The sequence below is a fragment of the Drosophila santomea genome, chromosome 2R (genome assembly GCF_016746245.2).
Source record: "Drosophila santomea strain STO CAGO 1482 chromosome 2R, Prin_Dsan_1.1, whole genome shotgun sequence".
NCBI lineage: Eukaryota > Metazoa > Arthropoda > Insecta > Diptera > Drosophilidae > Drosophila > Drosophila santomea.
The window spans coordinates 15123121-15149072 of NC_053017.2; the positions used below are offsets into that span (position 1 = coordinate 15123121).

Below are 25952 nucleotides of genomic sequence, written 5' to 3' on the forward strand. Positions count from 1 at the left end.
TTTGTATTGTTATTTCGTTATGCGAGTATTAAACAAAGGCTCGGAATGAAAGTTATAAGAACGATTCATTTAAAATGTTTAATAATCAAATTTTATTAGAATTCTATATAATTCTTTCTCTGATATGTGATCGTATAATACAATTTGTATGAATTATGTTGGTGTCGTTTTTTCTGCTGCGACCTCCAATACAATATGTTCTTATTTTGGCAAAGAATTTAGCAATCTATGGTTGAACTTTATGAATTTATTTCAATTTATTAATTATACCTTATTATTCCATCGATATTTTACTAATGGTTCTTGACACTGCTGCTGGTTTATCGGAGTACTCCACCACTCCGCGCGCTCTATTTCACGTCCCGTAACGTATTTAAATTCCTGCTGCTTGGTCACGCTGCGTATTTGTTGTTGCTTGCCGTTGCGTCGCGTGTGTGTCGCTTTGCGTAACGTTTAAAGTTTCGATTTGGATTTTCTCCGGCAGCCGAATCCGCCAAAGAAATGGTGCTGACCAAGGAGTACCGCGTGTGCATGCCGCTAACGGTGGAGGAGGTGGGTGGCCTATTGCACTTCACCCACATAACAAAGCTCCAAATAAAGGTTTTCTCTCATCATTTTGCAGTACAAGATCGGACAGCTTTATATGATAGCGCGCCATAGTCTCGAGCAGTCGGAGGAGGGCGAGGGCGTTGAGGTGGTGGAGAACAAGCCCTGCGAAGATCCCGTTCACGGCAAGGGCCAGTACACGGAGAAGCACATCCACTTGTCCAGGTGGGAATCACTAAAAGCACCTCTAGCTACTTAGTTAAAGAATAACTCACATACATTTCATTTCCAGTCGACTGCCTTACTGGATCCAGGCCATTTGCCCCCGCGTCTTTTATGTGATAGAGAAATCATGGAACTACTATCCGTACACGCTAACAGGTGAGGAGTGACAGTAACCCACCACCACCTACTGCGCATCCCAGTCTATTTATAGTCTAATTGTGTATTCCGGAGGCGGGATTGCCCCCCAGCCATCTTACCATAGCCATATTGCAAACGTTCTGAGAACATCGTGTGATTTTTGGGGGCCAGCAAGAATTCCGCCTTATCAGCAAACCATCATCAATATAGTGGGGGTACGTCTGCCGATAAGAGCTCCATTAAACGCACACCTGTTTACGCACTAAGTACGTCACCGATATGGTTGGGATTGTTGTTGGGATTGAAAAAAGCTCTTCATGGCCAGCTGCTCCAATCTCCGTGCGGCATTTGCTAACAACTGCCTGTATTCCCAGCCCATACATATGTTGATAAAATCCGATTACACGGTCTCCAATGCATCCGATTAAAAGCCATAAACTCCATGGGTATTGTTATGGCAGCAGGTTGTTGACTTCGAGGGAGAAATCCATTACCAGCTTGTTTATTTACAGCCCAAGCTGCAATACTAGGAAATTACTTTCTATGTCGTTGATTTTGATTCTATGAAAGCAGACCTAACTTATTTTTAATTGCGCTTTTAATAAGTTCTCTACCAGAAATAATCAATCAAATTGTAGGCCCTATTTTTAATGTTTAATTGGGCCTTTGTACCAAATATTTTATTTATTTTTTTTTTATTTTTTAAATAATTTAATGGGCTCTTATTATCAGATCCATTACCCCTGTACTTTAAAGTACTTTCAGATAAAACATTTAATAGGCTGGCTTATTGATTTTTTATTTCTGTCATATTTTCATGTGCTGTAATTGGTCCCAAATTGGATGGAACTTTTACTAGAATACACGGTAATTGCATGAACTTATTTGGTACCGCCTTTGCTAACCAATTATTTCTTGACAGTGTTCCTTTATACCCAAACTAAATGTGCTCATCAAAACTAAGTACGAGGACAACAGTGGCAGCACAGAAAACGTAATAGTAACTTAAAGGTCAAACCTAACATTGAAGATTAATGTAATTTTGGTTGTCAGTGTCTGGATCTTACTGAAGATGAGCTCAAGGTTCGAACTGTGGATCATTTGGATATAGCGTTCGATGAAGTCAGTGCCAAGCATTATAAGAAGGAGGAAGATCCCAAGTTATTCAAATCCGAAAAGACAAGTAACGTGATCATATGAATGATGAAAGTCAGTGTCAAAAAATGCATATATATTTTATTCTTAGACCGTGGTCCATTGATTGAAGGATGGCGGGAAACGGACAAGCCCATTATGTGCTCCTACAAGGTGGTCCATGCCAGTTTTGAGGTATGGGGTCTGCAGACCAAAGTGGAGGACTTCATTCAGCGCGGAATTCGGGAGATTCTCCTACTGGGACACAGGCAGGCTTTCGCATGGGTGGACGAATGGCATGGCATGACCCTGGAGGATGTTCGGGCCTACGAGCGTCAGAAGCAGGCCGAGACCAATGAGAAAATTCACAACACAAGTGGTGGCTCAAATGCGGCGGCGGGGGACGCGGCCAGCGAGGCAAATGATGGAGATATTGATTGAGAATTTCACTAAAACCTAGGAAAATTGAAGTGACAGAATGCAGGCAAAAATAGTACCTTTATGGCCTCGCGGCAAGCTTAAAAAGTTTCATAGGAAATATCTTATTAACGTACGCATATTTGTGTACATAAATATATACATATATATATCATTGTCGATGCATTTCAACGGTCCAAAGAAGCTCAGAGCTCTAGTAACTGCCTGCTGCGTTTAAAAGTACAATGCACAAGCACCTAGCTGGAAACTCGTAACCAAATAATTGTTACAAACTAGACCACGCAATTTTTAGTCAAACTTGTATGCGTTGCACAGACATCCTAGTGAACGGTTTGTGTTAACTATATTCCCTAGACTAGCTCACATCTAAATGTATATTTTGGTGTACAAATTCAAACGATTAAACATACTAGCAATGTACCTATGTCATATGATTGTTAATTACTTTTATTCAGCAACCGAGGGCCATTAAAATGTTCTGATTTGTGTCTGGCCAAATTAAAAGTCATTTGTATGCCAATGAACCAGGCAGCCGAAAGTGATGATTCACCAGCCACTTGACCGAATGGATCGACAGTGTGTAGATCAATAAATGCGAGCGGAATTGACCCTCACACTGATCGTAAATAACCCCCATCCACACCAGGGGAACGCAACAGCTGCTCCAACCGAAACGAGCCCCCAAAAATCATGGAGAGAGCTATTGATAAGCCTATATCGCTCTCGCTGCCAGCTGATTTGCCGCTGGAGATCTCGGACGTCAAAAAGTATTACCCGCGGAGCGGCTAAAGAAAAAAAAAAACAGCAAAAGCGCCAGTGTTTCGCGTTCGCGCAGCATTTGAACTTCAAACGCGAGAAAAGTAGCACAGTGCGGATAGATACGCGGATGCGTGGTCATTAGGCGGCGGATCGCGGAAAATAACAATGCTTCGATAATGTTGTTAGCATAGACCAAATGGCAGTGTTAAAACAATTCGATCGCAATTGCCTAACCTGCCCAGCCTGCGCCGATCGCGACAATGGAATATTCTGATTGAAAACAACGCAATCCGGATAAACAGTCTTAAAATAAATATTTAAAAATACCCGCATAATATTATGGCGATCGGTGTGTTTCAAAAACGGACAGCGAAAACAATTTCGTTACTGTGCATGGTCTTAATAAGGTAAAAACACAAGTGGACCACGCGGCGTATGCGTAATCCAGTGTAATAGTTGCAATGCGCCGCTGTTATCAGATGTTTACAGCACTAGCTGATTTATTAATAAGCATACTAAATCCTATTCTGGTCCACTCCATATGTGGGTTATAGTCCATGGTAAACCTTTTATGGGGGGCCCATGCAATCAAGCCGAACTGATTGGGTTTTATGGTTAATATAAAGACTAGACAAACCAAACGAACTCGAGTACATTACAGAGTTCACTGGAACCAGAGCTTAAGTTGCCCTATCACTGTTTGTACTTCCTAACTTTGATATGATAGCTTTATTCTCTCCTGTTTTGAGTAACAAGCTTAATATTCCAAACGCACATGGGCAATTATAGCAATAAAGTTCTATGGTAGCAACTCCCTCAAAATTCAAAACAGAGGCGAAAAGCCATTCCGCACTTATCGCTCACCCCAAGCAGCGTATCACAGCCATGAGTTTTGGAGGGAATCAGGTATTTGGCTCATATTTAAAAATTCTTATCGCAGTAACGGCTGTATATAAGTTTTCGTTTATCAAAATAATATATATAGCAAGAAAACGCTTTCAGATCTGGGTCGGTTGTCTGTATATCATGAACCATTGCTGCTCACATTTCTTCAAATCATCTTTACGATCTCATTTATTTTGCTATGCTGCTATTGGGCAATCTCGATGAGAATCAAGAACCAATTGACAGCAGCTGTCGTGACGAATTTATAAGTGGATTTATTTATACATATTTAGTGTCAATGGAAAATGGATTGAAATGTATCTCCGAAGTACACATGAATTTCCTAGGCAAGCGATTGTCTTAATGAAATAGCATGCCAATTGTCCCATAATCAAGAGTCAACTGAAAAATGCATTGAAGCATGCTTTTCAATTAAAATTTCGACTGAACTTGTCCGCAGACGCAATCACGCATACGCCATGTTGTACACTTGGCAAGCATTTTAGCGAACCCAGTGAAACTTCGAGGTATAAATAAAACAAATTTCGGTTTTCAGAAAATATTGAAATACAGGTCTGAGCGTGTGTTTGCGGCCTGTGTACCTTTTCAATTCGGCAGTAGTAATTAATGATAATTGACGGTCCAAGTCACTCGGAGAAAGAGTGTCGATTCTGTCAGTTGGCATTTGGGCTTTATAAAGCACATACATAGTATGTATGTATGCGGAATAGCAATCGAATTTCAATATTTGTCGTTCCCAAAATGTTACCACTTCTAATCAAACAAAGCTGCTGCCGAACTAACTTTATTCGTGGCTTTTACGTAAATATTTTTGATGTTATTATATTTAACTTTGTGTATTGTCGAGTTTAACGCCTTGAACGCCAGTTGCTAATTGCCAGTTAGAGCCCACTTAGTACCCTTCGGAAAACGCGCCGGGGTATATTAGAAGATGATGTATGTATTTTCCGCAGCATTCTTATGTTTATTCAATGATAAACTAGCTGATATATTTACGATTAAACATTTGATTCCGAAATAAACTTATAGCTATATTACCGAAAGTTTTCCCCGACCTACCTCTACATTCAGCCATACAGTTGGCTGGAAAATACAATTGAATTGTGGAAACGGGTCTGCAAAATCATCCCGGACTCTGACTCCTGTCTGTCAACCAGCAATGTAGCACCTACAGATGTGCCAAGTGAGCATCATGTGATATACTTTGGTTCTCGGTTCGCTAATAGAACCGCCATATAGACAAAACAAACAAGATCTCCGTACTACACTACTGCCTGCGTAGTATGCGAGTTGAGTTGAGCTACCGTTTAGATTACGGATATACATATATATTTGTCAAGTCGGTTGGCTAAAAGCAGTTTGCAGTGCCTAATACCGATTCATGGCTATTTTTAAAGGCGAGATCAGTAAATAGGCCAATAGTCTTTTCTCAATTTATCAACGCTCAACAAGATAGATGAACCAAATTTCCTGAAATAATAGAGGAAATTAAATAGTTAGTATCTCTATCTGTATCCGTATCTGTGTATTGCCCAAGCAATTAAGTCTTACCTGGGCGTCTGCTTATCGAGTTGGCCCTAAAAGAGAGTCGCACTGCGGCTAAATTATCACCAATTTGAGGGCTGTCTGGCCCAAAAATAGCATCATGACATACTATGGGCATTTATTTACTCTACCACCTATCTGTGACTTAGACTGGGCCATGCCACGGATGCGGATGCGGTTGACAGCCATGAGACGAGCACTTGGCTGGCCACCATCACCACCGAGATGATGCCGTTGCCCGATTCCGGGCGCAGCTGCTTTGGTTGGTCCTCTGCGCCGGAGGCAGCGGGCGGAAACTGCTCCAGATCAAACCGGAACGGAACTCTTAAGTGCTATGGCGGAATGAATAACCTGGCTGCCCTGAGGTGAGTGCTCTACAAGTATATATGGGACCCATTTAAATCCGTTTTATATGAGATTTAATACAAGTGCCCATAATGTCCGACAGGTGGCGCCGCAGATGGTCGATGCCATCTTTTTTACTAAACTTTGTAATGCTTTTATATTTCCATTTTAGCCAATCTGGAAAGCTGAGCAGAGCGCAGCCCGCACTGGAAATGCTTCTATGCGGCTGGCCAAAGGACGGTCTAAATCATTTCAGGGAACTGCAGAGATTGCCCCGCCTTCGATCGCTGACCATCGAGTACAGCGGCTTCACCGAATTCAAATTCGACTTTCCCGAGATGTCGGAGCTGCATACCATCAACATTTCGTGGACGAATCTCTCATACATCTCATCCCGCACCTTCAAGCGAGTGCTTCCGCTCAAGGTCTTAGATCTGCGTTGGAACCAGCTCATCCAACTGGATGGACCACTGTTGCTGCCCCGCAATTTCGAGCAGCTCTATCTGGCGGGTAATCCGTGGAACTGTACGCGAAACTTCAAGTGGATGCTGCTGCAGCCGGAAAAGGGACGTCTGGTGGTGGACCGCGACGAGCTGATCTGCACAGATCGGAAGTATAAGGAACGCCAGATGCTCCTGGTCATGCACTATAAGCTGGTGGGTAGCTGCTTATCCATCCCAAGTCCTATAACCTGATTAATTGATGAGTAACTGATTATTGCAGGAGCTGAAGAGACAATGCCAATGGCACGAGGATCTTAGGAACTGCACTTGCCTCATGCATCACATCTTGCCGAAGACCCACATACCGCTCTATACGGTCAACTGTTCCCATTTGCAGTTCCACCGCTTGCCCGCCTTTTTGCCGGATAACACCACCACTTTGGTTATCAACGATAATATGGTAAGATTTATAACGATAATAATGTGTTCAATGAAACATAACTCACTATATTCGTTATCAGATCAGTGACATAAATCCGCTGCGAGACAATCCCCACTACCGCCACGTGGTGGATATGCAGCTGGAGAACAATCACATATCCAATGTGGACAACTTGGAGGACACCTACTGGCTGCAGAACTTCCGCTTGCTCAACCTGCGTGGCAACAATCTCCGCAAGCTTCATGTCTACGCCCTGGACAACGCACTCGAAGACAACGAGAATGCCAATCTGCTATTGCTGAGCCGAAATCCCTGGCACTGCACCTGCAAGTTTGGCAGCCGAATGCGAGAGCTGCTGACCAAGTACAAGGATATCGTGCGGGATGCGTGGAATGTGAGCTGCACCTACCGCCTGGATGACGACCAGCTGCTGGCCAAAGTGCTGACCCTCAGTCGGCAGGAGATGTGCAATTTAAGTTTGGACGACGGCACTCAGATCCATCCCATCGATTGGCTGAACGGGGTGCTGGCCAGCTTGATATTCCTCATCCTGGGCAAGCTGGCCTACGATTACTACTACTACAAGTATTACGGTCGAGTTCCTTGGATTGTGATGAAAATGCCTTAGTCTACATCTTGTGTGTTAAGAGAGAGTTAAGCTCGAAAGTATTTCTCAACCGGAGACAACGGTTTTCGGTTTATTCTTGAAAATCTACAAAAACAATAGCGGTCTTTGTAGCATATATGAATATTTATATATAAATAATGTTGTTTAGGTATTTATGTATGTATATTTAAGCTAGGTCAACGCAAAACTCTCAAAATAGTTGTTTACATCCACACTATTGCACTTTTCAAACTGTTTTATATGGTTAAAAACATTCGTTCTCACGTTCCTACACATTTGACGGTTGATTTAAGCATTTAACCTGCATCTAAATTGGCACAAAGCGCTTTATGTTCGATAATGAGAAACAGCTAAGATAAGTTTATGTTTATGTTTGCATCTGGACAGAACGGAATACGTGTGCATTATAAGTTAGTTACACATTATTCCATTTAAATGAATCTAATATTGTATCATGTATATATACAATTAAAACCCTCGATTTAATTTCTTTGGCAATCGAAATCAGTGCAAAATATCGCATCTTTTCGGTCAAAGCAAATGCAAAATGTTTAAAATAATTGCATAGGGTAAAAGCTTATAAATTAAACAACAGTGCTGGACATTGTAAACGAAGCTTAAAACATTTTTGTACTTTATATCAATCAAGTGAAAGATTAAACAAGGCTTAATAATTCGCTGGCTGTAAGCGGCATATCTAAAATTCTTTTCGTTTCCTTCGTGAGTCTGTTGAATGGCGGTTAAAAAGGTCTTATAAATTTCTTGTATAAAAAGTCGAAGTAAAATTTAGATCGCTTAAAATTGAGTTCCCTTGGTTTGCATTGTATATGATATGGAATCATTATCTAACCACTATGCAAAACTGAAGACTCACGAAGGAATCAGCCAGAGATCGCAAACTAATTAACAGTGGATGGCATAAAGTTGGCTATTCTTGGAGGACCCAGACTATCTGGTGTCCTCGCTTACGCTATCTGTTTCTGGCTAAGCATGCGAGTATTTAATATGTTTATAAGATAAGATCCAACGATCCACTGTGCAGCCTAGAACAGCATGTAGGAATGGTCACGTTCCAGTCTCGACTTGGCGCGGGATTGTATGTTGCCTATTGGATCCGAGGGCGGTGGTATGCCATTGATCTGATGGGTAGGCTCCTTGTAGAAGAACTCAGTCCTTCCGTTCTTGTGGCCATAATAAACTGAGTCGTGGGATCTATGAATGTTTCAAAATTAATAAAACTTTTCATGGAATGTGTGTGATAGTGGAACATACCTTAAGATCAAATCTGTAAGCTGATGACCACTGGAATGTATCGAGTGCATGCTTTCAATGATGTTAAGCTCTAGGGGATTCCAAGCGCCATTCCGCTGCAACACATCCCACTTGGAGTCGACGCACATGAAGCTATAGTTGCTGCCGTCGCGGTTGTCGCCCTCAACATTTACGTTTAGGGTCTGGTTTAGTTGAGATTCCATGTGCGGAAACTTGGCCACGCAGATGTCGAACTAATTGGATCAAATATGATAAATTATTAACTAATCAAAATATCAAAATATCAAACCACTTACCATCTTCTGCACAACTTGTTGCTGTTGACAAGTACCCTCCTCCATGAGCAATAACAAGGTCATATTCTGCTGTCCACAAATGTAGAGTTCAGTTCTTTGCAAGCCATCAGGTTGAATGGGACCCGGCGGTTGAGCAGGAGCAGTGGACAAAGCGGCCAATGCATCCACAGCATCCTCGCACTTCAGTGAACTTCGCCGTGGGAAAACCTTACTGGTTGTGAGCGGTGTTTGTATCTCGATGGGCGTAGTTTCGCTTAGAGCCAGAACAGATAATTTCGCCATCAGCGGTGTTAGTGGTACTCCACCAGCTCCACTGCGCCCGGAAGCACGCTCTCCGAAAGTAGATTCTCCGGCAGATTTCAACGGCAAAGTCATGGATCGCTTGTCCAGCGGCGTTTTGGCTGCGGAAACGTTGAGATTCCTATCGGCGGACGAGGCTTCCGCTGCTTGCTGTCTCATGTGCTCGTCGAGCTTTTGGATCTCGGCGTTGAACTCCTGGAACTCGGCTACCAGAGCGGCTAGCTCGGCATCCTCGTGCGCCTGCTCACTGGCCACACCCCACAATTTGCGGTACTGATCGAGAAACTGCTGAAACAGGCTGCGCGAGATCTGCTGGCCGTTAGTGTTGAATACCGGGTAGGTGGGATCGCTGATGGTCCGGGAAGTAATCTTCTCGTCGTCCTCTATGAAATCTGGAGAGTCCGAAGGGGCATCTCCATTAGCGCTTCCATTCCGATTCACATCGGTTTTAAGGGCATGAGTAAAGTTATTCAGTTTCTTTGAGATGGCACGAAGTGCATCCTGGAGGTCTGCCGAGGATTTGCGTCGTGTGAGCTGTTTGTTTGGATTGCTAATGAAGTTCTGGAAGAATTTCTCTACATCCAGTTTCAGAGAATTTCGACGCGAATGTGTTTTGCCATTGGAGTTGTGGATATCCTCCTCTTTGCCCTCATCTTCGGGATTTGCGCAAATGGACATTACATTGGCCACCGGCAGTACCTTGTTCTCGGTCATTGGGGTATTGCAAACGCTGGTTCGTCCAATGAACTGCGGATAGGAATCGGTTTCGTCGAAGTTTATTGATGCAATGCCCGACTCTGGGAGCTCTTTGCTCTGCATGCTTTTTATACGCAACGGCAGGTGGGTGGGTCGCATTGATTTGGGTCTGGCTGGTGGCAGTTCTACTGCTCCTGGCTGCTCCGTGGCGTGCTCCTCCTCGGGAATATGGGTAAAAATGAGCGACTTGTCCCGCTTTATCTTACGCTTGGCATACTGAAACGGCATCCCATTTTGGGTGAGCTGAGCTGTGTTCATCTGCAGGTTCTGCGCACGCTGTGCCTCGCCAGCTAACTGACGGTACTGCATATGCTCCAAATAGACCACCAGCATCTGAACGCCGTTGGGTATGTGGAACTCAGGATGGTTGACCACCGGCTCGGCCGCTGTGCGAATGTGGAGTGGATCGGTGAGCACCAGGTGCTTGGTCACCATATCGCTCAGTTGCGAGGCCACCACCCTAAAAGACAAACGTATATTCGTGTTAATAAATTGTTTAGACTTTAGCTGGATTTACCTACTTGTTGTGGTACAGAATCGCGCCGCCGAGTATTCCCTTTGTCTGTTGGCAACTTTGCAACGTTTGTATAGCCTCCAGGAATATATGACTGGCCGTCTGGAAAAGAATCATGATTATCTTGGTCCTCGGCTTATTATTGTGTTCTTATAACCATTTACCTTTGGCATTCGCAGCCTCGGCACATTTTGAAATGTATTTCCGTTGCGTTGCAGCATCGGCAGATATGTTTCAAAGATGTGGTACAGTTTCTCGCTGAGATTGCGGCGGTTAAGGGCAGGCGGTGCGGCATACTGGGCATACAAAGTCTGCACATCACGTTGGAAAAACTTGAGCAGGGAACTCAGGAGATCAGCGCGATGTTCCAGCAGTTGGTCGCCAATATTGCGATCAGTGCCGATTGCCTGTTAAACATAATACTCAATCGAATTAATACAAGAAAAAATTGAATTATTTGAGTTATTTTACCAGAATGAAACGCCCAAATTCCTTTAGCACAAACTTGCCATTCTGCAGGGCCAGGATGCGGGGATTGAAAAAGCAATCCTTGAGGAAGTACGAGGTGCCCATGAGCTGACCACACAATGCCACCTTCTGGGAGTCGGACACCCAGCTTGGGTGGAAGTAGAGCACCGCCGATATGGGATCATCCGCCTCGTCCGTGAGACACTCTGTGTCGTAGACAAACACTATCATCGTCTCCCTGTAAAAAGGACCGAGTTAAAGGGTTATTGTTACTTGGAAATATATATTTCAACTTCGTTTCAAATGTACAGAGAAAAACATTGGAGCAATTACGTATTCCGCATTCAGAGTGCCAACTATTTTCCCTGCTAGAATATGAGCTGAATTTGAAAACTTGTTCAAGAATTGATACAGCAAGTGCTTTAGCAAAACCGGAATGCACGTAAACACTACAAACACAATTAACTGTTTGCGAACTGTTTGTTTTATGCAACATCCATTTGTTTGGCATTGTTTGAGGCAATTCCTGATGGATGTGTACACTGGAAAGAAAGTTTAACCTCTCTGTGAGGACCAAGGCCTGCTGCATCTGCTGCACCTTCCGCCATCGCCTGTGCCTGGTTTTGCGCCAATCACGAAACATTGTTGCTGAAATCTAGTGGATTTCGGTGCTCCCACGTCTAGCGTTGCATCGTGGCGCCTTATCACATTAGACGACCGACGTTTCTGATAAGTCAACAAGCCAATAGCTCAGCACAATGCCAACTGTGTGATTCCGATGTGGCCCAGCTGCCTGATACGACCAACTGTGATACGAGAGCGTGATCAGAATTCCGCTCACGCCTAGGTGAGCCAGCAGGTGAGAAGTGAGGTGAAAGCTTCCAAGTGTTTTCATCAACGCGGTTGAGCACTATACTGTCGTATAATGTATTCATCGCAGTGGTGACCACTTCAATGACGAAGGTATTGATTCCAATTTTACGGTGTAACGAGTTTGCACAACTGGTTACAATTTATAATAATTCTTTGGGATGTTTATCTTGTATACATTGACATACATATCAACAATAAATTCGGATTTTATAGAAGTTAAACATAATCAAAGACCTTGTCTGTTTTATTGCGCGTTATACAAAGTTGATGTAAACTAATTTATCCAGCGGCAGTCTTTAACACATTGGCTGGTAACTGTTGAACCTGGATCCCCACATCAGATTGTCCATATAGGCTATACTTGGCCACATATCCATTGGGACCAGCCTCGTAGGTGACCAGCAGGTTTGTGGATCCGGGAAAACGCTGGCTAAGAGTGCCCTTAACTTGCAGCACATCTGGAGCAATCTGTTCAACAACCTCATCCCGCGTTGAACCGTCGAGATTAATCCTACAATATGGAAGCCACTTGCTTGTGTTTACTGAATTATCTGTACACCTCAGGGAATGTTTACCTCAGGGAATAATTATTCTCAGATGGCACCACCACAACTCCATTGTCGTTAATGGACGGCACGAACTTGGTAACTGATGCTGTGGGTGCCGAATTCACCAGACCCACAAGCAGAACCAAAATCACCTGAAGCAAATATTATACAACGATTGGCAGGCAAACTTTTGCGACGAACTCACTGAGCTTAACATAAAGTGAGCCATGATGATCTTTTGGCTGTTGGTTAGCGACTAAAGGTCTTGAATGCCTCTCAGCCTGCAGCTAACTTAAACTTAAACACTAACTTAAAACACGTCTAAAACTGGAATCATTCTCCGCTTATACTATACGTATGAAATGTGATTTTTGAATACTGTCAATAATGGTTAGCATAAGAAAACAATAAAAGCACCCACAGTGAATCATTGACCAAGAAACAAAGTCACCTAATAAGATTTTAGATCAGGGTCGAAACGATTGACGATAAGAGCAAGGCATAATAGGAATATCAGTTTCTTATGGTTAAGTTAAACAGGTGAATCTCGAGCAGTGCAGCCGATTTATTGATTTATATTAAGATGACTTACATATTACTGTTAATAAATACGGAAATGACTATAAATATAATTTAGGGCAAGTTGTGGTTCTAATCTCTCCTTAATATCACTACTAAACTTCATCCAGCTGCTGTTTTCAGAGCGGTGGGACTGAGGAATAGTGGAGTGTCTGGTGGGGGCGTTGGAGGACCCTTGCCGTAGCTGTACTTTGCCACATATCCATTCGGACCCGCCTCGTAGGTGACAATAAGATTGGCGCCCTGATCCTCGAAGGGCTGGTTAATCACACCTTTGACCTGCAGGTGACCTGCTTCATTCTGGCTCACGGATTCCTGCCGAATAGTGCCACCCGGATGTTCGATTCTACACAGGTACAACTATCTAATTAAGGGGTCGTTGTATTTAGACTTTGTTTAGCTACCTGAGAAAGTATTCTTGGTTGAGGGGCTCGAGTTGAAAGCCATTTGTGCGAATTTGCGGAACGATTGTTGGCGAAGTTTGTGGTGCCCCGTCGACCAAAGTGAAGATGAGAATCGCCACAAGCTAAATAACATTATGATTTCGAAAATATATATGGTTTAACTTTGATTTGCATATGAGACTACACTACCTACCGCGCAAAATTGGCGAGACATGATGACCTGTCTGTGGTTGAATAAAAACTATCTGAACTGCTGAATGTTTGGTCAGTTTTGAGCCCAAAACGATCGCTGGCTCATTTAAGTAGCAAACGAGTTTTGATTTTTACGAAGAAGATACAAAAAAATCACATTTCTGCTTCATGAGAAACACTTCGGTACACCTACTAATTCAAATAATTGCAAAATTCCCATCTTATATGGCAATTGAAAAAGGGACACAATAAAATCGCCAAGACTCATCTACCAAAACCATTCGGTAGCGTAGCCTTCACTGCGACAATTAACTTGCCTCCAATTAATCCCCACACGTCATGCCCAATGCAAAATCATTATCATGATGAACTTGCGACTTCATTGGCCACCTGGCCGATACAAATTTCTTGGGGAGTTCCCAGTCAAAATTTAACAATTTATACGTGAGATTCTTACAGTTCTGAAATGCTCATTTCGAGATATGACGAATAGGTTTTTGAACTTTTAGACATGGCTCATTTCGGATTTGTAAGGGAATGTTTTTAAAAATTGCCTAGACCTAAAAAAATAATATATAATATATATGTATATATTTGTAAATATGTTTTATAATATTTATTTGTAATATTTTTGTTATATTAGTAAGGGTTTGTAGTTTTTAAATTTTGTAATAATTTATATTTTTCCAAAAAGCCGAAGAAGACAATTTTGCAGAGAAAAACCTTTTATATTAAAATATGAACACAAATATTTTAATATATTCATAACATATTCATAAATAAGCAATGTTTATTTTTTATTTATTTTTTAAGACTTTTCTAAATATAATATTACAATGAAATGCAATACCGGTTTTTGATGATAGCACTTAAGAATTGGTTTCATTAGAGACTAATGCTTCTTATGAAACATATTATTAAACCGAACTTAATAATCATATTTCATTTTACCGGTTTACACATCTTTTGAACTTTGACATTTATCAGTTTCACCGCTCGAAATCAATACTTATCTCGGTCTTCTTCTTCCCCTTTCACTTCCTGTGTATGTGAATGCAAATTTAATGGGCGAGGGGGTGGTGGGTGGCTGCGAGGACGGAGGCTGCAGCTCAAAACAAACACAAAAATACCCCCACATACACAGCGCGCCGCCCACACACACACACGCACACACTTGCAGACGGAGGCACATAAACGATTTAAAGACTGCACTGTTTTTGAACCTTATCTATTTCACTTACTTTGCAGCCATGGTGTATTGCACTTGTAATCCCTCGTTGTCGAAAGATTATTGCACTTTATTTCTGCTTCATTTTATTCATTAGTTTTTATTTTTCTTTGCACAGGAACTTATGGCGCTGCCATACCTTGATGTGACCAAAAAACACCGCACTGCATTGCTGTTGGTACTCTTTAATACCAAAGGTAAGTTCAGTATATTTGTGTGGTATATTTCAGGAGGACAGCTGCGGTCACTTTTAAAATGGCCGTCGATCAGTGAAGTTGTATACACTTTTTTCGTGTTCCGTGTTTTTCGCTTAATTTGATCGTTTATTTAAATGTTTTTATGAATTTTGGTGAGTTGAAAAGCTGTTCGAAAGCAGCCTGCTAGCAAAGGATTCGATCAAAAAGGATTTTGTGCAAACTAAGAGTGCCCCAAACAGTGTTTTTTTACCCCAAAGACAACCCCCGCATAGCGTCTCTCGCCTCCAGGCAACAACAACACACCCAAAAGAGACGCACTGGAAGCATAAAAAGCAACAAACAGGTTTTCATTGTGTACAGACGTGTGTTGCGCTTCCCTCTCGCTCTCGCCCCCTTAATTTATGCGCATGCAGCAGCAGCAACAAAACCAACAACATGTATAAAGCAGCATAAGAAACAAGTAATACAAGAAAATAAATCATTGAGTGTGAGTGTGTGCGTGCATGTTGGCCGTAAACAGCAGCCAAAGTGGTAAAGTAAATTCGAGTCGGAAAGAGAAGCGGATAATAAGTGGAAAAAGAAGCTGAAGCAAAAGAGTTAGCCAGCTTAGAAGTGACGCGTAGCTACAGGTGAATATATCGGACTTGTTTTTCATGCGCGAGACAGGCGGTGGTCGCTGTTTGCTTTTTGCTGTTCACTGATGGCTTGTGGCTGGTCTGTAGAACAGTAAAACGGGTTCTGATGTCCAAAAAGAAATAGAATCGAATCGATTAGCAGCCTAATCAATTTACCACTGAGCCGCAACGGTAAACGGCAAATGGAAGTTGCATTTACATACAAACGTACGTCTGTGCACAAGTTCCAGCCCGTGTTCCCAATTTCCAAAGTGCGTTTTCCCCTTCCCCCCCCCCCCCCCCCCCCCATTTGAAGTGGCCAAAACTGGAACGCGTCCCACTTAACCCCACTGCGGTGCAGCCTGTCCAAATTGACCATCGTGAGCAACTCCCACATATGCGGCCTCTGTGTTTTGTGAATGAAAAACTTACAAACGAAAGACTAAAAACTTGTCGCGCCATAATTACGCCTCTCCAAAAAATGAACAACAAAATGAGTATTTAGCTGAATCATCTAAATATATAGTAAACTGGTTCGTCTGCATGATTCACCGAACATCGGAAGTCCGGTGATAAACCTATCCTACAGACCATGTCTGTTTGGTTTTTTGTTTGATAAGTGGAAAATAAGAAAAACAGAACAGTGCAATGAACCTCCGGCGATAGCGGTTAAACAAAAGAAAACCTACTCCGCAAATTGATAATTATTCATTAAAAAAATATATATATACATATGTATGTATACATATGCACAGTGTCATTACATCAGAGCAGAGTCCACCAGCTCCACCAAAGCTGACAGCCAGTCGGGCTCCAAAAGGCAACATCCACTACACGCCACTCGAATCCACCTGTTGCCACTCCGTTCGGCTTAATGAAAACGCCCACGGATACAAACTTGTTGTACAGTGGGCATTCTTAAAGTAAGAAATACCTATTAGAAACCTCAAGTGGTTTTTTAAAACAACAAACTGCTTATAACCTATACGTTGAAGCTAAAGGCATTGCTCCACAAACTGTTTTCCCACGTCCTGATAAGTAATACTTAAACCATTACAACGTTGTAGTTCATAAAAGTGGGATATTAAGACTCATCAATTTGGGAGAACGAATTTAGTTGTATTTATGATGGTCTTTAAGTAAATGAGTACTAATTACCATCCAGGATATAGTGCCAATTTGTAAAACGACATTACCTGACAAATTACTTATATCGTTTTACTACTGGCGCGGTAAAGGCTGTAGTTCTACGCAGCGGGGCTTCACTGTTTCATACGGTTTTTAACGTAGGCGGACGATTGTAAGCGGTGCATATCTAATAACTACACGCTGAAATCAAACTTGTATTGATCACGTCTGTAGTAGGGAACCCTGCCAGTTCTTAGATGTTTATTCTTTCACTCGAAAAAACGTATCTCGATTTAACACGTTTTTGTCGGGCTTCCCACACGCAGGCAAAAAACGAAAATAACAAAAAAGATGAGGTAGAAAAAGGGAGCGGCAACAAGTGTCAAACGTGACATACTTTTCAGCCTTATCTTGATGAGGCTGTTATCTCGCAACTCTTCGGTACCCATGCTTATCAGCAGGGAGGTGGTCGGGCGTGCCACCCAACTATCCCAAATAATAAAATTGGTGGCACACATTCGTAACTTGATCTCGAAGTTGAACTCATTAATTTAGCGCCAGACGGTCAGTTTTTTTTTTAAGCTAGCATAATTGTATCTGTATTTTTATGGGCTGCCAGAAGCGGAACGGACTTCCTGGCATTGAACCCGAGTGTGTGGCTTGTGAAATATGAGAACGCCACAAAAAAATAAATGAAAACTTACGAAAACGCCGGCTCAAAGTGTTGCCACCACCCCGATGAGCAAATACCCTTTATAACTATAATATATAATTTCAAATACAGATATGCCTCTTTTTTTTATAATCTATCTTGGCCAAAGGTAAAACCATTCTAACTACACCAAAAAGAACCAATTTGCTGGGATCTAGGTGCCCTAGAAAAGGTGTTAATTAGCTGTCTAGATGACTGATTATTTTTGTAAGTGGCTCCACTGGCTACAACTGAAAGAAGAAGTACCCAAAGTGGCGGTCGGTGCCATTCGCTGATTTCTCCGCTTACTAAGCCAGCCGCAAAGCGGAGTGATAAATTGTGCCGCTGAAGAGGGTATTCAAATGTAATTTATATTATTTATTATGCACTTTTATGGCATTTCTCATACGTGTTCTTAAAGGCCAACCCCCATCATTTGAGGGCATTAAAGCGGCCAAGAGATGGTGCGCAGGTCACTTGACCTGTGACTTGAAACTCTGGCGGCTGAGCCGTGAAAAAACCTTCGCTTAGGAAAATGAAAGACGAACACGATATCCACCACCACCACCACAACGACCACCGTCAACTGAATTCATTGAGCGAAACACAACAAGTAGTTGCCACCGACCTTCAATTGGCCAATAAAGCCATTTATCGGCGATCCCAGCCAAAACCAAGACGATCCGATCCGTTCCGATACGTCGGTAGGTAAAAGTTGTCCATGTGTAACCCACCGACTTTTTGGGTGCGTGAGAAACTATATCATTCGAGTGTGCGTCTTGAGAAAAAAAAAAACCAACTGAAAACCTGAAAACCCGCATGGAAATTACGTGTGTGTGTGAATGAGGAAAACACACCTATCTGCTCGAATGTCCGGTGTTCGCCGCGGGGCCATGATGGAAAGATGGAAAGGTAGTCAGTTGTAGAGCGTCAGCGGCACGTCCTGAAAATCGTAGTTCGGCGCTGATTAGGAGGGAAATTGGCGGAAAATACCGCACGTGATTCCCAACAAAAGCAGGAAAACCAGGCTGGCGGCATGAGTCATGCTCGGAAAACACGACATGTCAGCCAGGACGCGGAATATTGAATTGGATTGGACTGGGAACTGTACAGTAAGGCTTGCCTTGCAAGAACTATGGTTTGTCCTTTTAGGTTTTCTTGATAGAAACTAATTTACACTCAACCAGTTTCTAAGTTACATATGTGGACTAAGAGCAAAAACAGATTGAAACCATTCTACAGAAATGGATAACAAAAAATGTTCATCTCTAAAATATTTTTTTAAATTATTCATTCTTTGGTACATTCATAAAAATATAAAATTATCACAAAAATGGATTATCTTCATCTCTAAAATAAATTTTTAAATTATTCATTCTTTGGTACATTCAAAAAAATATAAAATTATCACATACGACTGAAAAACATATAATAAAAGGTTGAGTAAACTGAGAAATGCCCAGTATTCATAGTATGATCTCAAAACATTTCAGAGCCAAAGTTTGGTAGGTACTAAATTTAAGGGAGTTTTATGTGCAAGATGTAGAAGTTAAGTGTCCATAAAGATGAACAGTGTCGATAAACACCGTTCATCCTGGGTTTTTCCGACGTCCTTCAGAATGTGTTCCACATAGGGAGGTTTGGCTGTAACAGAAAGGCAGACGGAGAGGGATAGCGCAGGAGGGAGGGAGAGGGACAGCAGTAAGTGCTGCTCAAACTGTGCGCCAGTTGCTCTCAAAACGTGGGCGGTTGCCTTACGTTGATTGCTTTTCGCATTTCATGCTCTTTTCGGTGCTCGGTGTTCAGTGCTCATTGAGTCTAGCCCACGTTCGGTTCGCGGTCCGCTGCCCAAACTGATGATAGTAAAAACAGCCGAAAAGACAAGAAACAAAACGCGAAATACGAAAAATACAAAACACAAAACTAAGCCGGAAAGAAACTGGCGAGAAGAAAGTGTGCAGAATTCACAAGTAGCCGTTATATAAGTGGATTTAATTATCTGATTCGGTAATAAAAGCAGATTTAACACAAAGGGGAAACCCAAATGATAAACAAACAAATTTATGGCGGACATAAGCACAAATTTTTATGCGTTTCAAATCAAACACGATTGCCGTCTACGTGCTCTTTTGCCAACTTACATATTGTTTCGCTTTGATTAGTCAAAAGTTTGCTGATTATGCGCTCGAGATATGTTATTGCATTCGCCGCGAACCACTGAAAAAATTCTAATAATTTTCTAACACACCTTTTGCCATTGGTTTCAATTGCAGGTTTTGCGTTTTCCTTTTTGCCACCAGCTAATTGCATTAAAATAAAACCAACAAGTTGTTCTGCTGGGCGTAAATTATTGTGTCGTTGTCGCTGACACTCGAATGCTTATAGCCAGATGCTGAAGCAGCAGCAGCGACAATAACACCAGTAATCAGCACAACTATCGGCGACAATGGCAGACATCGGACATCAGAATGCGAGGCGTCAGTGATTAAAAGCAGTCGGAGAGGCCAGCCAGCCATCGAGCCAGCCATCCAAGCAGCAGCCTCATTGGCACCACCAGCAAAAAGCAGCTGAATCATCAGAACTCGGAGGAGCAGTGGAGTACTAGTTGCGCACATCTACTACGAGACAGCGATACAGCAGAATGAGCTCCAAGAGGAGACCTTCATCGGCGGCGATGTTAATTAATACGATACCTATGATACTGCTGATCACCTTAGCCGGCCTGACGATCGTCGCAGGTTGGATGCCCGACGTGCGGCCTGATTTGCAAACAAGTATGTGCCATTGGCTTCTCCTCCTCCTCCTCCTCCTCGAAACTAACTATCTAACTATGTATTTGTTTATTTGTGTCATTTGTTTGGTTTTTGCTTTCCGCTCTTGTTGCTGCTGGTTTATCAATGGCAAATGCCAAGCTGTGTAAGCTTAGCTCTGATTTTCCAAGCTGCTTATCAGGCGGAATTTTCGCAATGCCAGCAGCAACATACTAGCATTTCCTCTGAAGCAAGTTAAACAGAAATTAAAATGAAATTGTGCAAAATCTGAAGAACACGAGTAAACGCACAAGTTATATAACGCAGCCTTCAATAACATTTCTTTTTTTCTTTCTTTTCAGAACAAGACAAAGTCTTAGCCCATTTCATAGGCAACTCGACGGACTATTTCAAGATTTTGGACCACAACGATGAGTTTGTTCTAATTGGTGCCAAGTGAGTGACTTTCTTATATATTTACGACCCATTCGATCCCTTTGATTTCTGGCAAACAATAAAAAAGCTCCCGCTACTGCACTACCTGTGCGCAAATAAACTTGGCACGAACACGTTTAAATATTTATAAAAACACAATTATACAGCGTTCGATTCGCGGAATAACCAGCGCGCCATTTGGCATTACTCTACCGATTTATTGGCTGCTTGGCTTGCTATTCGTTTTCCATTGGTGGCAAGTGCAAATCTAGCATTTCTCATTCCCTTTCCGGGAAGTCGAAGTGATTTGGCATTGGCCAGATACAAATGTCTGGAATAAATACCACTTGCTCAGCTTCATCCATATAATTATATTGCTCATGAGCAAAGTCAAAACGAATTGCACTTTTTATCACGTTGCTACGAAGGCTGGTATACATTTATGAATTGAAACATATATGTATTTTCAAATAAAATTATTTAGATAAGGTTCTGTGATCATACATTTTATAATTACCCATTGACTTCATTTACATGAGAGCCGCGTAAACTACCATTTGAGTGACTAATGGTCAGTTATCGGCGATCTGAAATGGACCGACAAATGCAAACCAGCTTTCGATCTATCATACTTTTCCAGCACCCCAGACTTGCTGGTGCCATAAAGAACATAGCAACAAATTAGCAGCAACAATAATTAGCCACTTAAAACACAGAATTATACAATTGTGTACAAGTTCTAATTATTTGCACACAGGCAACCTTGGGATATGATTGTCGGCGGGGCGTAAAAACAGATGCGGTCAAACTAATAGCAGTGTGGTCTTAAAAAAACCTACAATGCAAAATAAAGAAATAATAAAACCCTGGACTGTCGCTAATGAAAAACGTGTTGTATATTAAAAGTAAAACTTGCTTAAAGTGTTTACATAAAATGTTAAACTCTTTAAGTATGTATGTTAGAAAAACCTTAGCTAAGGCAACACAATTTGTTGAAATGTAGAACATACATAAGTTAAAGAGAGTACATTAAGTTGATGCACCTAGCAATAGTTCTTATTCACAACTATTATTCTTACCGACACTGTTCGGGCAAACATTTGTATGCTCCTGGCACGAAGCTTTCAGCTCACGCGTTTTTTTGTCGTTTATTTTTGGTCACCGTACTTGGCTGGCTTCCATTCCACATTCTGTGCAGGCACACGCCATCGGCGAATTAATTCCCGCATTTGTTAATTCAATTGTTCTCTATCTCGATTTGCAGGGACGTCATCTACAATGTGAGCCTAAATGGCCTGAAGGAGATTGCGCGTCTGGAGTGGCACAGCACGGATGCGGACCGGGAGCTGTGTGCCCTAAAGGGAAAGCACGAGTGGGATTGCCATAACTACCTTCGCGTCTATGCACTGCGTCCCAATGGCGAGGTGCTCCTCTGCGGCACCAATTCGTATAAGCCGCGCTGTCGTCATTACACGCCGGTGGAAGTGTCATCCGAAGAGGCCGGCTCTGCTGGTCACGCCCATGCCATGCGTTACGAAGTCAGCCGAGACGTGGAGGCCCAGGGCCTGTGCCCCTACAGCCCCGCCCACAACAGCACGTACGCCTTCGCCGACGGGCACTTGTACAGCGCCACCGTAGCGGACTTTTCGGGCGGAGATCCCCTTATCTACAGGGAGAACCTGCGTACCGAACAATATGATCTCAAGCAACTCAACCAGCCAGACTTTGTTGGCGCCATCGAGAGAAATGGTTTCGTGCTGTTTTTCTTCCGCGAACTCTCCATGGAGTTCATGAACTTTGGCAAGGCCGTCTATTCGCGGGTCGCCAGGGTTTGCAAGAACGACAGAGGCGGTCCCTACAGCCACGGCAAGAGTTGGACTTCCTTCCTTAAGGCGCGCCTCAACTGCTCGGTGCCCGGCGAGTTTCCCTTCTATTTCGACGAAATCCGTAAGTTAAAATAACGCTTTTTGGTAATAATAATCTCAATTGATGCAAACCCCATTACAGAGGCCATTAGTCCGATTGTGGAGAGCGGATCCAAGTCGCTGGTTTATGCAGTCTTCACCACCTCTGTGAATGCTATTCCCGGCTCGGCCGTATGTGCCTTTAACGTAGATAACATACTGGCTGCCTTTGATGGAGAGTTCAAATCGCAGAAGGATTCACAGTCCCATTGGTTGCCAGTGGAGCGAGAGCAGGTGCCGAAGCCGCGTCCAGGCCAGTGCGTAGAGGACTCTAGAACTCTGACCAGCATCGCGGTCAATTTCATTAAGAACCATCCGTTGATGGAGGACGCTGTGCCGGCAGTGCACGGTCGTCCGTTGTTGACCAAGGTGAATCTGCACCACCGACTCACAGCGATTGCAGTGCATCCGCAGGTAAAATCCCTAAGTGGTGCTTACTACGATGTTATCTACAGTGGCACCGACGACGGCAAGGTGACCAAGTTCATCAATATACTGAGCACTCACCCGAACTCAACTGTTGATCGCCTGAAGACAGTGGTGATATCAGAGATGCAGGTTCTTCCACTTGGAACACCAATTCGGGAGTTGGTGATCTCCACGTCGAAGAACTCGTTGGTAGTAGTTAGCGATGGCAGCTTGGTTAGCGTGCCCCTGCACCATTGCTCTCATATTGTCGACTGTCTGGGCTGCCTAAGTCTACAGGATCCCATTTGCGCCTGGGACTTACAGACACACGAATGCAAGAACCTGGCCACCAGCCAACACAAGTTCGGAACAAAGACTTATCTGCAAAGCCTCAACAGCACTAAGAAAGCTGCGGCTTTACTGTGTCCTCACATTCCCCGAGATGGACCTGGTGCGGAGACCGTGAGCTTTGTTACCATGGCTCCACCGCCAACGGAGGAGCAGAAACTATTGTACTCCAATGTGGGCTCGTCGCAGGGCAGTCAGCCAAGCTTGGAGCAACAGCCCACTGGTGGCGATGACTTTGGTTTGAACAAGATCACCCTTACGTCCATGGATCCCGACGATATTATGCCCAATTTGAACGGTTAGTACTATTATTTATTGTTCTAAGAATGTTGTGGTTTTAATACGCGCTTTAATTCCACAGATCCCCAGAAATCTATAGCAAGTGTGGATGAAATCAAAGAGGCTTCAACTCCCAGCTTCATGCTACTTACAATTGTGGTTTTCGTTACCTTTCTGGTGGGCGGCAGCGCAGGAATATTCTGTGTGAAGGCTAAGAGTCGCCTGATGGAGGCCCAAATGGATGAAAGTCACCGCAATCATTTCGGCAAGCCAATGTAAGTTTATATTGTAAAATAGAATACCGGATTCTAATTAAATAGTTTCTACAGGCAATTTAAACATCAAAATACCGGCAAAGACATAAATTTGTTAATGGGTTCCAATGCCTACACGACCACACAAAAAACACCTAATCTGGATTTAGAAAAGGATCGCAGTCATGAGTGCAAAAACTCCACGGAACATTTGGAAAAAGAGTTGCCTTGCAAAACGTCAACGCTGACGAAAGTGAAGCGCACTTACATCTAGTGGGCTTGCAACGGCAGCCAACTGCAAAATTAGTCGAATTTCTATACTCTAAAACATATTTTCGTTGTTTATGTTGCTGTTAGTTATAGTAACCCCCCACCCAATCCGCAAATAATGTAAACGACAGTGTCGGATGCGTTTGAAACGCATTCGAAAGATAGGGAGCCGAAGCTGTTGCATCTTTTTTACTTAGCTTGTATTGTAATTTAATTTGATGTAAAATTTGAGTAAGCTTAGTTTCTTTGGCAAAATTTAGTTAAATTTATTGACAACATAGTGTACGGGCTGCCACAACCTGAGCTAAGTGAAGCATTCCTCATTCCCCTGACGTCGACCATTACTGTCCAAAATAGGAGTGTCTGCTCTTGGCTTCGCAGCCCGAAGGTGTCGCCCCTTATGTGTACTCTTAATGTATAATCTTTAAGTGCAAATATTAGAGCTGTACAAATTTACACACATATCATGCATACCGAATTCGAACCCGAAAAGGACCAGCCCCAATTATTTCTCGAAATTCAATCGAATATTCAACAAGTATTTTGTTAGACTGAATGATTAATTTTTTCTATATGAGTTTGTTTGTGGAGAACTAACAGAGTGCGACATAGACTTAAAAGCTCTATGCTTTGTGGCTAACAAAAGCGTAAAATTGTATCTAACATAAGCTCAATAAGGAATTGAACATAGAATGTAATTAAAAGTACGAACTAGGCTAAGGAACGAACAAAACTTCTATGAGGCTGTTTGATATGAACTGACACCGCAGCCCCCACATCATCATGATGAAAATACGCACAAGAAAGCGAAAATAAATGAACACTGCAACAACAGCAAGCCTTATAAATAGTATAAATAGTATCGTGTCGAATCTAGGCCTTAACGCTAAACTTGTAAGCTTTGCATGAAAATAATGAGCTTGGCAATGAACGTAAATCAGCATTTTAATAACTTTATGTTTACTTTTAAGCTGTTGTCCGTCCCACTAAAGAAGTTGCATAATACAATGTACAATGGCAGTTATATTTTTAAAACGTGTAAAATGCAATTTTCATCGTAATTAATATATTTTTATACGTATGTCTACGCCTAATGTCTAAATCTTAACATAAGTCTTAAAAATGGAAAATCCCGAAAAAAGCTATGCATATAATATTTTTAAATCTTAAAAAAAAGGTAATATAATGATAAATTTCTCATATTGTGATAGATTTTATTGAAATTTTAGAAAGATGAAATGATATGCCTTTTGGTTGAAAAACAATGATATATATGACGAAAGAGTCTGATTGCATGCATGATAATATTGTGTAGGAAAGGGTCTTCCGCTTGGAGGATCAAGAACCAGAGAACCCATCATGGTGTTTAGTTTTTATTACTGTGTATGTCTTGTAATGTGTATATTGTTGTATACATCCGATAAGCAAATCGTGAATCTAATAAAGTCGTAATTTTTTTCATAATTCAAAGTGACTTTTTAATTGGTTAAAAAGAAAAGTAAAATTTATTTTCTTTATGTACATCTGTTTTAAAGTTTTGAATATTAATATAAATCCACTGAATTCGTTTAATAGAAAAAAACCAGTATTTTAAAATTTGAATCGTTTTCGATAAAGCTTTTCGCGCTCAAAAAT

General features: G+C 42.2%; 6 protein-coding genes across 8 annotated transcripts; 3 read left to right on the forward strand and 3 right to left on the reverse strand.

Moving 5' to 3' along the window:
* Window positions 1-391: 391 nt before the first annotated feature.
* LOC120446499 (cytoplasmic phosphatidylinositol transfer protein 1) lies at window positions 392-2910 on the forward strand. The gene is made up of 7 exons (XM_039627507.1): window positions 392-552; window positions 623-771; window positions 839-927; window positions 1769-1776; window positions 1832-1903; window positions 1963-2092; window positions 2156-2910. Exons 1-7 carry the CDS (start codon window positions 502-504, stop codon window positions 2482-2484), a joined length of 828 nt encoding a protein of 275 aa, XP_039483441.1. The 5' UTR covers window positions 392-501; the 3' UTR covers window positions 2485-2910.
* Window positions 2911-3317: 407 nt separating this feature from the next.
* LOC120446947 (protein singed wings 2) lies at window positions 3318-8168 on the forward strand. The gene is made up of 5 exons (XM_039628199.1): window positions 3318-3647; window positions 5841-6056; window positions 6209-6692; window positions 6760-6939; window positions 7001-8168. The coding sequence occupies exons 1-5, from the start codon at window positions 3580-3582 to the stop codon at window positions 7547-7549; spliced, it is 1497 nt and encodes a 498-aa protein (XP_039484133.1). The 5' UTR covers window positions 3318-3579; the 3' UTR covers window positions 7550-8168.
* On the reverse strand, window positions 8013-15140 carry LOC120446945. 2 transcript variants are annotated; one of them, XM_039628196.2, is made up of 7 exons: window positions 14993-15140; window positions 11159-11393; window positions 10852-11094; window positions 10695-10789; window positions 9118-10633; window positions 8822-9054; window positions 8013-8761 (listed from the first exon to the last, which is right to left on the reverse strand). In XM_039628196.2, the coding sequence occupies exons 1-7, from the start codon at window positions 15001-15003 to the stop codon at window positions 8593-8595; spliced, it is 2502 nt and encodes an 833-aa protein (XP_039484130.1). In that variant the 5' UTR covers window positions 15004-15140; the 3' UTR covers window positions 8013-8592. The 2 variants fall into 2 exon arrangements, with proteins under 2 accessions (XP_039484130.1, XP_039484128.1); XM_039628194.2 differs by lacking the exon at window positions 14993-15140 and adding an exon at window positions 11716-11941.
* On the reverse strand, window positions 12234-13029 carry LOC120446949. The gene is made up of 3 exons (XM_039628201.1): window positions 12782-13029; window positions 12604-12728; window positions 12234-12539 (listed from the first exon to the last, which is right to left on the reverse strand). The coding sequence occupies exons 1-3, from the start codon at window positions 12803-12805 to the stop codon at window positions 12308-12310; spliced, it is 381 nt and encodes a 126-aa protein (XP_039484135.1). The 5' UTR covers window positions 12806-13029; the 3' UTR covers window positions 12234-12307.
* On the reverse strand, window positions 13190-14212 carry LOC120446948. Its single transcript, XM_039628200.1, has 3 exons — window positions 13753-14212; window positions 13560-13681; window positions 13190-13501 (listed from the first exon to the last, which is right to left on the reverse strand). Exons 1-3 carry the CDS (start codon window positions 13771-13773, stop codon window positions 13258-13260), a joined length of 387 nt encoding a protein of 128 aa, XP_039484134.1. The 5' UTR covers window positions 13774-14212; the 3' UTR covers window positions 13190-13257.
* Window positions 15141-15234: 94 nt separating the features above from the next.
* Window positions 15235-25781, forward strand: LOC120446946 (semaphorin-1A). Of its 2 annotated transcripts, none has more exons than XM_039628197.2 (7): window positions 15235-15328; window positions 19883-20383; window positions 20722-20815; window positions 22059-22741; window positions 22802-23812; window positions 23876-24068; window positions 24123-25781. In XM_039628197.2, the coding sequence occupies exons 2-7, from the start codon at window positions 20251-20253 to the stop codon at window positions 24319-24321; spliced, it is 2313 nt and encodes a 770-aa protein (XP_039484131.1). In that variant the 5' UTR covers window positions 15235-15328; window positions 19883-20250; the 3' UTR covers window positions 24322-25781. The 2 variants fall into 2 exon arrangements, with proteins under 2 accessions (XP_039484131.1, XP_039484132.1); XM_039628198.2 differs by lacking the exon at window positions 15235-15328 and adding an exon at window positions 19424-19616.
* Window positions 25782-25952: the final 171 nt, after the last annotated feature.

Excerpts from the sequence above, each read along its gene's own strand:
- LOC120446499 (XM_039627507.1), top strand. The coding sequence starts at position 502 with ATGGTGCTGACCAAGGAGTACCGCGTGTGCATGCCGCTAACGGTGGAG. Across the intron at positions 1,904-1,962 it reads ACAGTGGCAGCACAGAAAAC|TGTCTGGATCTTACTGAAGA; the intron begins GTAATAGTAACT and ends TTTGGTTGTCAG. Across the intron at positions 2,093-2,155 it reads ATTCAAATCCGAAAAGACAA|ACCGTGGTCCATTGATTGAA; the intron begins GTAACGTGATCA and ends TTTTATTCTTAG.
- LOC120446948 (XM_039628200.1), bottom strand. The coding sequence starts at position 13,773 with ATGTCTCGCCAATTTTGCGCG. Across the intron at positions 13,682-13,752 it reads TGTCTCGCCAATTTTGCGCG|CTTGTGGCGATTCTCATCTT; the intron begins GTAGGTAGTGTA and ends AATGTTATTTAG. Across the intron at positions 13,502-13,559 it reads AACCAAGAATACTTTCTCAG|AATCGAACATCCGGGTGGCA; the intron begins GTAGCTAAACAA and ends GTACCTGTGTAG.
- LOC120446946 (XM_039628197.2), top strand. The coding sequence starts at position 20,251 with ATGAGCTCCAAGAGGAGACCTTCATCGGCGGCGATGTTAATTAATACG. Across the intron at positions 20,384-20,721 it reads GCGGCCTGATTTGCAAACAA|AACAAGACAAAGTCTTAGCC; the intron begins GTATGTGCCATT and ends CTTTCTTTTCAG. Across the intron at positions 20,816-22,058 it reads TTTGTTCTAATTGGTGCCAA|GGACGTCATCTACAATGTGA; the intron begins GTGAGTGACTTT and ends CTCGATTTGCAG.
- LOC120446947 (XM_039628199.1), top strand. The coding sequence starts at position 3,580 with ATGGCGATCGGTGTGTTTCAAAAACGGACAGCGAAAACAATTTCGTTA. Across the intron at positions 6,693-6,759 it reads TGGTCATGCACTATAAGCTG|GAGCTGAAGAGACAATGCCA; the intron begins GTGGGTAGCTGC and ends TGATTATTGCAG. Across the intron at positions 6,940-7,000 it reads TGGTTATCAACGATAATATG|ATCAGTGACATAAATCCGCT; the intron begins GTAAGATTTATA and ends ATTCGTTATCAG.
- LOC120446945 (XM_039628194.2), bottom strand. The coding sequence starts at position 11,798 with ATGTTTCGTGATTGGCGCAAAACCAGGCACAGGCGATGGCGGAAGGTG. Across the intron at positions 11,394-11,715 it reads GCCTTGGTCCTCACAGAGAG|GGAGACGATGATAGTGTTTG; the intron begins GTTAAACTTTCT and ends TCCTTTTTACAG. Across the intron at positions 9,055-9,117 it reads AACAAGTTGTGCAGAAGATG|TTCGACATCTGCGTGGCCAA; the intron begins GTAAGTGGTTTG and ends TGATCCAATTAG.
- LOC120446949 (XM_039628201.1), bottom strand. The coding sequence starts at position 12,805 with ATGGCTCACTTTATGTTAAGCTCA. Across the intron at positions 12,729-12,781 it reads CTCACTTTATGTTAAGCTCA|GTGATTTTGGTTCTGCTTGT; the intron begins GTGAGTTCGTCG and ends TATTTGCTTCAG. Across the intron at positions 12,540-12,603 it reads GAGAATAATTATTCCCTGAG|GATTAATCTCGACGGTTCAA; the intron begins GTAAACATTCCC and ends TCCATATTGTAG.